The sequence below is a fragment of the Pholcus phalangioides genome, unplaced genomic scaffold (genome assembly GCF_987345545.1).
Source record: "Pholcus phalangioides strain wild (caught in Gottingen) unplaced genomic scaffold, Ppha-v1.0 ptg000036l_1, whole genome shotgun sequence".
NCBI classification, from domain to species: domain Eukaryota; kingdom Metazoa; phylum Arthropoda; class Arachnida; order Araneae; family Pholcidae; genus Pholcus; species Pholcus phalangioides.
In genome coordinates, this window is record NW_028301623.1 from 1,238,033 (window position 1) to 1,248,872 (window position 10,840).

The 10,840-nt window shown below is 46.5% G+C and overlaps 1 protein-coding gene across 1 annotated transcript; it reads right to left on the minus strand.

The window, feature by feature from the left end:
- Nucleotides 1–9,094: 9,094 nt before the first annotated feature.
- On the minus strand, nucleotides 9,095–9,487 carry LOC149066022 (uncharacterized). The gene has a single exon (XM_089253290.1). The coding sequence runs from the start codon at nucleotides 9,485–9,487 to the stop codon at nucleotides 9,095–9,097; it is 393 nt and encodes a 130-aa protein (XP_089109416.1).
- Nucleotides 9,488–10,840: the final 1,353 nt, after the last annotated feature.

Sequence of the window (10,840 nt, forward strand, 5' to 3'; positions counted from 1 at the left end):
CGGCCTTGCAGCGAAGTCCTGACTCAGCTGTAGGGCCGGATGCCATTCATTATTCCATGATTCGGCATCTATCACCAGAATCACTGTCACATTTACTCATATTATTTAATCGGATCTGGGTCAGTCATTCATTTCCTGACACCTGGCGAGCAGCCATTGTTCTTGCATTCCCGAAGCCTGGCAAAAATCCTCAGCAACCTAACAGTTACCGACCCATTGCTTTGACCAGTTGTTTATGTAAGCTCATGGAACGCATGGTCAACTATCGCCTTATGCACTACCTTGAGGTTAACAATATTTTATCGAAACATCAAAGCGGCTTTAGACGGTTCAGGTCCACAACATGCAATATGTTACGCCTTGAGACATCAATAAGACAAGCATTCGTAAAGAGGGAGCATATGCTAGCCATATTTTTCGATGTAGAAAAGGCCTACGATCGTACATGGAGGCACGGAATTCTTTCCGACCTCTATAATTGCGGCTTGCGGGGCAACTTGCCCATTTTCATTAAGAACTTTCTCGCTCGCCGCATCTTCCAGGTACGGATCGGAAGCACATTATCAGCTCCCCAAATTCAAGAACAAGGTGTACCTCAAGGTAGCATTTTAAGTGTGACACTTTTTATTTTGAGACTCAACGGGGTGTTGAACCAACTCCCGTTGTCAGTCACTGGCGCACTTTACGTGGATGATCTGTTAATATCATATCAATCAGTGAATATGAGGTCAGCCGAGAGACAATTACAAACTGCTCTCAACAAGATCAGCAAGTGGGCTCATGATAACGGTTTCTCTTTCTCCGCTGACAAAACCGTCGCTGTGCATTTTTGCCGGCGTCGTGAGCTTCATGATGACCCACAATTATTTTTAAATAATAGTCAAATACCTATTGTAGAGAATACAAAATTCCTCGGCATTTCATTTGACAAGAAACTTACATTTAAACCTCAAATTGCGCAATTAAGAGCTCGTTGCATGAAGACGATGAACCTCTTGAAGGTCATCTCTTCTACATCGTGGGGAGCTGACCGTAAGTCGCTCCTTCACTTATATAAAGCTTTAATAAGATCGAAGCTCGACTACGGCTCCATTGTATACGGGTCGGCACCTCGGAGCTATCTGAGTGTGCTCGACCCAGTCCACCATCTCGCCCTGCGGATTTGTTCTGGAGCATTCCGGACGTCTCCAATGGAGAGCCTGTATGTCGAATGCAACGAGCCATCACTGACATCAAGACGCCAACAACTTTCTTTGAAATATTATATCAAAATGAAGTCTTTACCAGGTCATCCACTTCATCGTGTCATTTTTAATCCCTCATTTCATAGACTATTTGCTGCTCGCCCTTCATGTGTTCCATCTTACGGTCTTCGTATGAGGGCACTTGTGGAAGAACTAGAATTAGACATCAGTCGTGTGGCCCCAGTTGCTTGGCAACTGGCACCATGGGAGCAGTCTCTGCCAGATGTCTCTCTTTCATTATCATTATACCCTAGAGCCACCACAGCAGATGACATATATCGACAGATATTCTTTAGGCACAGGGGTAGGTACAATGGGTACTTCCCCATATATACCGACGGCTCCAAGAGCCCCGGGCATGTCGGTTGTGCCTACATCTGCTGTGAGGAGACATCTTTCAAACTTCCAGACACATTCTCTATTTATTCGGCAGAACTGTACGCAATCCTTCAGGCTCTACGTCATATACGACGCAAACGCCACCGACGATGCATCATTTATAGTGACTCTCTCAGCGCATTACAAGCACTGTGTTCCTGTACGTTTCACACTCATCCATTCATTCATGCCATTTTTCATGAACTGCATTACCTCATTCATCATGGTACCACAGTAAAATTATACTGGGTACCAGGTCATGTAGGAATACCGGGCAACGAAAAAGCAGACACCGCAGCTCGAACAACAACTAACATTGACAATAACCTTTTGGTACCTGCCAGTGACCACTTCTCAATCCTCCGGGAAGTGATTCATCACCGCTGGCAGGATCATTGGAACCATCAGATAAATAATAAACTTCATGCCATCAAGCCCACACTTGGCCTTTGGCGTTCGAGCTGCAGAACTAACAGAAAGGAGGAAGTTCTGCTTGCCCGGTTGCGCATAGGACACAGTCGCCTAACACAATCGTATTTGTTATTACGAGAGAGTCAACCAGAGTGCCCTCATTGTCAAAGTCCATTGACCATTGCTCATGCTTTTACTTGTTCACATCATCGTCATCATTTTACGACCACTTTTGGTCATAGTCATCTTTCACTTCATGACATTTTAAATGACAATAGCGATGCATCTCGCATTTTTAAATTCATCAAAGCCATTGGTTTTTATGACAAATTATAGTTTTTAAAATTTATGTCTGTTTTACGTTTCATGTTCCGTTTTATATGTTTTAGTTTTTTGACATGACAGAAGGACATTTTTCTCATTTTTATGTCTTGCTTTGGCGCAGTTTGACCAAATTGGTCCTTGCGCCAAAAAATTCAAAATCCAATCCAATCCATCAACAGCTAATACGACTAACAATGTCACCAAAGCATCCGTAACAACTCAGACTGAACCAATAGCTGATACATCAACTCAAACATCATCATCTAACCAACCGTGTAAGGGGTGTAATGTGATAGGCCTCCTCGTGGTGCACTCTGGGTAACGCCAAATCTATCACACGTCATTGTCATCGCTTTTTGTGCTCATATACTTCACCTTCAATAGCCCAAATTACATGTTTATTTCTACACATCTTGCAGTACATGTCTTGCGTCTCGTTTTGTCCTGTACATGTTTTTGTCTTTTGTGTCCAACCCCTCGTTGTGGGCCCCGCTCAGGCGGGGAGGGGTCCTCCCTGATGGGGCATTGCTTCTAGCGTATGCTCCATCCGGGACGCTGTCTACCTGCGTGTTTGCCGTGCGTGGAGACCCGTAAGGCTGGAGATGGGGATCCTGGTTAGCCTGATGCGCTAGCTTTGGCCTCGGATTCAGCCGAAACGGGAGGCCTGGATTAGCCCCGTCTGGGTGAATCGGCTGGTCGCCTCGGTGGCTAAAGGGGTTACACTACTGGGCAGGTAGAGGGGCCGGGCCTCCCGGACGTCGTTGAGGTTTGTTGGTGCTGCTTCACGGCGATCTTGGATCTTGAACGCGTCTGCTCGCCTGCTTCGGTGGTGTATAGCTCCTACCTAACCTGGCGTTGCTACTAACCTTCATCGGTTACGTGTGCGCGTCCCCTTGTAGGGCTCCATGGTGGGCATGGTCGGTAGGGGCCGAACACATTATCTCCAAAATGGGGAAAAATCAAAATGCACCAAAACGTCAACGTATAGCTATGAGCGAAACAATTGTCACTGAACCTGCTCCTACTGTTTCATTTTTCTTCTTGCATTCTACTGACACCGATAAACCTCTGGCCAAAGCATCACCATTCTTAATAGACAAAGCTCTCTACGGCGCAATAGGCACATTAAAATCAGTGAAGGCTCTTCGTTCAGGAGACCTTCTAATTGAAACTAACACACCGAAACAATCCGAACTTATTCAAAAGCTCACATCTCTTGGGAATATTCCCATAACAGTCAAAATTCATCCCACGTTGAATTATTCACGTGGTGTCATTTCAGATAATAACTTAATTAACATGGATGAAGAAGAACTAACACAAGAGCTGGCGTCTCAAGGCGTAACATCTGCCAAACATATCATGAGCCGCAAAGATGGCAATCCAGCTCCATCACGTAACATAATTCTGACATTCTCATCACCGACATTGCCGAAAGATATCAAGATAGGCTATTATAGTCTCAAAATCCGCCCATACATACCTAACCCCGTAAGATGTTTCAACTGCCAGAAATTCGGTTACTCACGAACGGCGTGCCGCAGTCAACCCACCTGCGCAAAATGCGGTGAGAAGGACCACATTTCGGACAACTGCACTTCAACATCATTCAAGTGCGTCAATTGCGGTGGCATTCACCCCGCATTTGACAGGAAGTGTCCGAAATGGAATGAAGAAAAAGAGATCCAGAAGATCAAGGTCCTTAATAACATCTCGTATATCGAAGCACGTCGTCGCATAACATCTAACCAAGCTCCAATAGTTGGTAAATCATACGCCAATACGACTTCACAATCACCGACTACTAACAAGATTAACAGTGTAACAAAAGTTTCTATTACAACGCAGACCAAACCAATTGCTAACACATCCACTCAAACTTCATCCAATCAACCATGCAATAGTTGTGGCTGCTGTTGCTCCGCTGGATTCCGGAGGGAGTCCACTACCTCCGAAGAAGAAGCGGGAAAAGCAACAGCGAACACATTCAAAATATCTACTGGTACCAAACCGAAAATTAGTTCTGGAAATAAAACAAAAAAGAAACCTTTCAAGACGGGGTATTCCAAAAAAGCCATACAGAGAGCTTTGACACATCCCACCATTAAAAATGTGTCACTTATCGATGACACATCGATTGGTGACATGGATTTTGACAATCCTACAGAATCCGGTACTACCCGCCGCAAGATTGACCGGAATAAATTTAAGGACCTTGAACCGTCTACTTCTATTTGAAATTGAAATTTATGGCCAACATAATTCAATGGAACATTCGTGGTCTTAGATCCAATTATGAAGATCTCAAGGATTTGATCAATCGTTATCATCCTGTTTGCGTGGCACTCCAGGAAACTTTTACGAAGCCCTCGGAGACATGGAACATCAGGCGACATTCCCTGTTCCGTATTGATTACGATGACGGGAGTAGAGCCTGCCGCGGTGTTGCTCTGCTGGTTCCACATTACGTGTCGTCGCGCGTTCTAACGCTGCGCACGAACCTGCAAGCCATCGCGGTGGAAATCTCTACAAGCCTAAGAATTACCATCTGTTCCATTTATTTGCCACCAAATGACACCATCTTACAGAGAGATCTAGAAGATCTGATTGATCAATTACCTCCACCATTTTTTCTTCTTGGAGACTTCAATGCACATAACCTGATATGGGGTTCTAACAGCAACACCCCACGTGGCGAAATGGTTGAACGACTGTTAGAAGACATGAACCTCGCCATCATGAATGATGGCAGTTTCACTCATTTTCATGCCCCAAACAATAGTTTCACTGCAATAGATCTATCCTTATGTTCACCCTCACTCTTGCCCAACTGGTCCTGGTCGGTTGATCCGGACCTCCACGGGAGCAATCATTTTCCTCTAGTGGTTAAGTGCCTTGATCGAAGCCATAGCATACCTGAGGGTCCTCCTCGGTGGAAGCTTGTGGCCGCCCGATGGACAGACTTCACGGTCAAGGCAGAAATCACGGAGGATATGGTCTCGCAACCCGACGTCGACCACTGTGTCGACCTTGTGACCAGTTGTATGATCTCAGCAGCAAATGAAACAATACCCAAAGTCTCCTCGAAACTTCCTAAATTTCCTAAACCTTGGTGGAACCACGAATGTAGTCTCACGATTAAAGCACAAAAGAAAGCGTGGAGTAGGTTCCGGCGGTATCCTACCCATGACAACAAGTTGGCGTTTTTAAAAGCAAAGGCGATAGCGAGAAGAACCAGGCGCCAGGCTCAACGCGAGTCCTGGCAAAAGTTTACCACGGGAATCAATTCATCTACTTCATCGAAAGTCATTTGGGACCGGATCCGAAAAATCAATGGTCATTATCAGTCTCATCCAATCACCATTTTAAACACCAATGGCACTATCATCAGCGATGTGAGGGATATTGCGGATACCATCGCCGCCCATTTCGCCACTGTCTCCAGTGATGCGAATTATCCCCCATCGTTTCATCCCATTAAATCATCGGCCGAACGTACATCGTACACCTTCCGGCCTTTTACACCGGAGGGGTACAACTCATTGTTCACCCTTCATGAACTGACAACGGCCTTGCAGCGAAGTCCTGACTCAGCTGTAGGGCCTGATGCCATTCATTATTCCATGATTCGGCATCTATCACCAGAATCACTGTCACATTTACTTATTTTATTCAATCGGATCTGGGTCAGTCATTCATTTCCTGACACCTGGCGAGCAGCCATTGTTCTTGCATTCCCGAAGCCTGGCAAAAATCCTCAACAACCTAACAGTTACAGACCTATTGCTTTGACCAGTTGTCTATGTAAGCTCATGGAACGCATGGTCAACTATCGCCTTACGCACTACCTTGAGGTTAACAATATTTTATCGAAACATCAAAGCGGCTTTAGACGGTTCAGGTCCACAACATGCAATTTGTTACGCCTTGAGACATCAATAAGACAAGCATTTGTGAAGAGGGAGCATATGCTAGCCATATTTTTCGACATAGAAAAGGCCTACGACCGTACTTGGAGGCACGGAATTCTTTCCGACCTCTATAATAGCGGCTTGCGGGGCAACTTGCCCATTTTCATTAAGAACTTTCTTGCTCGCCGCATCTTTCAGGTACGGATCGGAAGCACGTTATCAGCTCCCCAAATTCAAGAACAAGGTGTACCTCAAGGTAGCATTTTAAGTGTAACACTTTTTATTTTAAGACTCAACGGGGTGTTGAACCAACTCCCGTTGTCTGTCACTGGCGCACTCTACGTGGATGATCTGTTGATATCTTACCAATCAGTGAATATGAGGTCAGCCGAGAGACAATTACAAACCGCTCTCAACAAGATTAGCAAGTGGGCTCATAATAACGGCTTTTCATTCTCCGCTGACAAGACTGTTGCTATGCACTTTTGTCGGCGTCGAGACCTACATGATGACCCACAATTGTTTCTCAATAACAATCTAATACCTATTGTAGAAAATACTAAATTCCTCGGCATCACATTTGACAAGAAACTCACTTTCAAACCTCAAATTGCGCAACTAAGAGCTCGTTGCATGAAGACGATGAACCTCTTGAAGGTCATCTCTTCTACATCGTGGGGAGCTGACCGTAAGTCGCTCCTCCACTTATACAAAGCTTTAATAAGATCGAAGCTCGACTACGGCTCCATTGTATACGGGTCGGCACCTCGGAGCTATCTGAGTGTGCTCGACCCAGTCCACCATCTCGCCCTGCGTATTTGTTCTGGAGCTTTCCGGACGTCTCCAATGGGGAGCCTGTATGTCGAATGCAACGAGCCATCACTGACATCAAGACGCCAACAACTTTCTTTGAAATATTATATCAAAATGAAGTCTTTACCAGGTCATCCACTTCATCGTGTCACTTTTAATCCCTCATTTCATAGACTATTTGCTGCTCGCCCTTCATGTGTTCCATCTTACGGTCTTCGTATGAGGGCACTTGTGGAAGAACTAGAATTAGACATCAGTCGTGTGGCCCCAGTTGCTTGGCAACTGGCACCATGGGAGCAGTCTCTGCCAGATGTCTCTCTTTCATTATCATTATACCCTAGAGCCACCACACCACAGCAGATGTCATATATCGACAGATATTCTTTAGGCACAGGGGTAGGTACAACAGGTACTTCCCCATATATACCGACGGCTCCAAGAGCCCTGGCCATGTCGGTTGTGCCTACATCTGCTGTGAGGAGACATCTTTCAAACTTCCCGACACATTCTCTATTTATTCGGCAGAGCTGTACGCAATCCTTCAGGCTCTACGTCATATACGACGCAAACGCACCGACGATGCATCATTTATAGTGACTCTCTCAGCGCATTACAAGCACTGTGTTCCTGTACGTTTCACACTCATCCATTCATTCATTCCATTTTTCATGAACTGCATTACCTCATTCATCATGGTACCACAGTAAAATGTTACTGGGTACCAGGTCATGTAGGAATACCGGGCAACGAAAGAGCAGACACTGCAGCTCGAACAACAACTAACATTGACAATAACCTTTTGGTACCTGCCAGTGACCACTTCTGAATCCTCCGGGAAGTGATGCATCACCGCTGGCAGGACCATTGGAACAATCAAATTAATAACAAATTACATGCCATCAAGCCCACACTTGGCCATTGGCGTTCGAGCTGCAGAACTAACCGAAAGGAGGAAGTTCTGCTTGCCCGGTTGCTCATAGGACACAGTCGTATCACACAATCATATCTTTTATTACGAGAGAGTCAGCCACAGTGCCCACATTGTCAAAGTCCATTAACCATTGCTCATGCTTTTACTTGTTCACATCATCGTCATCATTTTACGACCGCTTTTGGTCAAAGTCATCTTTCACTTCATGACATTTTAAATGACCACAGCGATGCATCTCGCATTTTTAAATTCATCAAAGCCATTGGTTTTTATAACAAATTATAGATTTTTACAATTCATGTCATTTTTTTATGCTTTACGTTGCTTTTTATCATGCATGATTTTAGTATTTTGACATGACAAAAGGATGATTTTTCTTATTTTTATAATTTGTTTTGGCGCAGTTTGACCAAATTGGTCCTTGCGCCAGAAAATTTAAAATCCAATCCAAAGCCATTTTAATTGCTAATAATTCAGCTCTATACACCGTGGTGTTATCTGATAGTCGTTTTACTTCTTCCTCAAATATTATTCCATCTTTAAGGATTACAAAAGCGCAAGCAGTTCTCTCCTCCATTCTCGAGCCATCCGTGAATACTTCCCATCCTTGTTCTCTATTAATCTTACTATCCCATGTTAAGCTTCGCATTTTCCATGGCTCTTCAAAGTCAATTGGCCCGTGATAAATGTCATTAGGGGATATTTCTTCTCCATGTACCCGAATATTTTCTCGTCGCGTATACAACAAAAATTTTTTCTTATTACTTTGTGCTATTAAATACAATGGTATACATCCTGCTAGTACTTCTAAAGCATCGTCCGATACGGATTTATAGCACTTTGTAATTGCCAATAGTGGTTTTCTTTGTATTTGGGTTAGTTTAGTTTTCAGGTATAGCAGATCTCGATACCAGATTTCGCAACCATATAATATGGTTTTTTGAATACAAGTTAGATATGTTTCCTTCATAATCTTTGGGGATATACCCCAATCATTTGAGATTATTCTTCTAATTTTGTATGTCATTCCAATGACCTTTTTGTGTACCTCCCTTAGGTGACCAGTGAAGTTCATGTTATAATCAAGTTGTTTGAAGTGACATCGGGCTCTCAGCGAGGATCATCAGGTCGTCCGCATACGCCAAGATGTCGTGGCAGTCCTCACTTTGCTGGACGGCCCGCAGGACCGGGTCCACACATATGTTAAACAGGAGCCCGCTCAATGGGCACCCCTGTCGGACACCTTGGGTTACAGCAAGCTCCTCCGAGGATCCATCTTCTGTGTGGTACGTAGTGGTGGCCCCGTTGTAGAGGTCCTGGACGACCTGTATGAACTTAGGACCCGCTCCAGCCCGCATGAGGGTGTGCGCTATCACCTCATGATGGATTGACCCGAATGCATTGGAGTAATCCAGCGACATCAGGCATATATCCTTGGAACTCCTCCTTGCTTTCTGGACGCGCTCTTCCAGCATTTAATTGTTTTCAAACGTCCCGTCGTACTGGAGGAAGCCGTTTTGCGCGGGTGACAGGATGCCGTGGTCGCTCAACCATGAGGTCAGGCGCTTGGAGAGGCAACCAGCGTACAATTTGTAGATGGTCGGGGTTAGTGCAATCGGTCTCCAGTTGCTGACCTGTACTGGGTCCCCCCCCCCTTTTGGCACGAGTATTGTTCTTGAGCACTTCCAGTCATCCGGGATTCTGCAGCACTTGAGGCACCCATTGAAGATCGCCGTTAGCGCCTTTGCCTCCGGGTCGACCCCCAGCCAGTGCTTGTACGTAATTCTGTCAGCACCAGGGGCAGAGTTCTCGGCGCGCTTCAGGCGGTTCAGCACTTCCGTCGTCGAGAGTGGGGCGACGTCCACAGGCGCGGGGTTCGGGTGGGTGATTCCCTCGAGCAAAGACGCGTCAAACCTTGATGATGTCTGGAATTTCTCCACGACCTCCTCAATGGGAATGGCACACCTCTCGGATTCTGCCTCGGTTATGAGCTTCACAGCGCGACACCTGTTTCTCCTGTAGAGGCGCTGAATGTCGCGGTGGTTTCTGGGATTGACCCCTCTCCTTCTGTTACCACTTGTGGGCTCTGGGAGCTTGACGAACTCCTGGGTGAATGCTGTAAACTCCCGTATGATGCCGCAGAAGGCGTCCCAGTTGCTCTCGTCGAGATCAGACAGGCTTTCGCGGAGCCGGCGAGCTAACGGGGCAGAGGGCGTATCGTTGCTCTGGGGACTCCTCGGCACTTGGCGGGACATCCTGCTCGGTGGCTTCACCCGGTACGTCGTCGCTCTCTGACCGTTGACTGAAGACGGGCGGCGGTGACGCGGGGTGTCCAGCAGCTTGCGTTTCGGCACGTGGCGGCTGTGACTCAAGACGTCGTGTAGATGGATGTAATGGGTGAGATCCCTGCGTTCCCCCATGGCTCGTCTCGTTCCGTGGCGGGAAGTCGCATGGCTGCTGCCTGTGCCTCGAGCGGACGTGATTGAGCAGCCCCCGCTTGCTGGGGAACGAGTCGGGGGCAGTCCGGGCACTGATGCTTTGACGCCTGACTGCTCGAGTCGATGAGAAGGGTGCTGCGCAGACACCGGTGGTTTTTCACAAGTCGACACTTGATGGACTGGCGGCAGCGGCCACACCAGAAGGTCGATGACTCCATGTCGAGGTTGTGGTCCGCAAGGAGGTGGCGTAGCAGGGACTGCTTCATCGCTGTCCACTTCTTGGCCCGAAACTTTGATCTGCAGTCCTCTTCTGGACACTCCATTGGGCTTGCTACGGGGAAGATGATGTGCAGGTTGAGCCCCTCCCTTTGACATGTTGCCGAGCTCGAG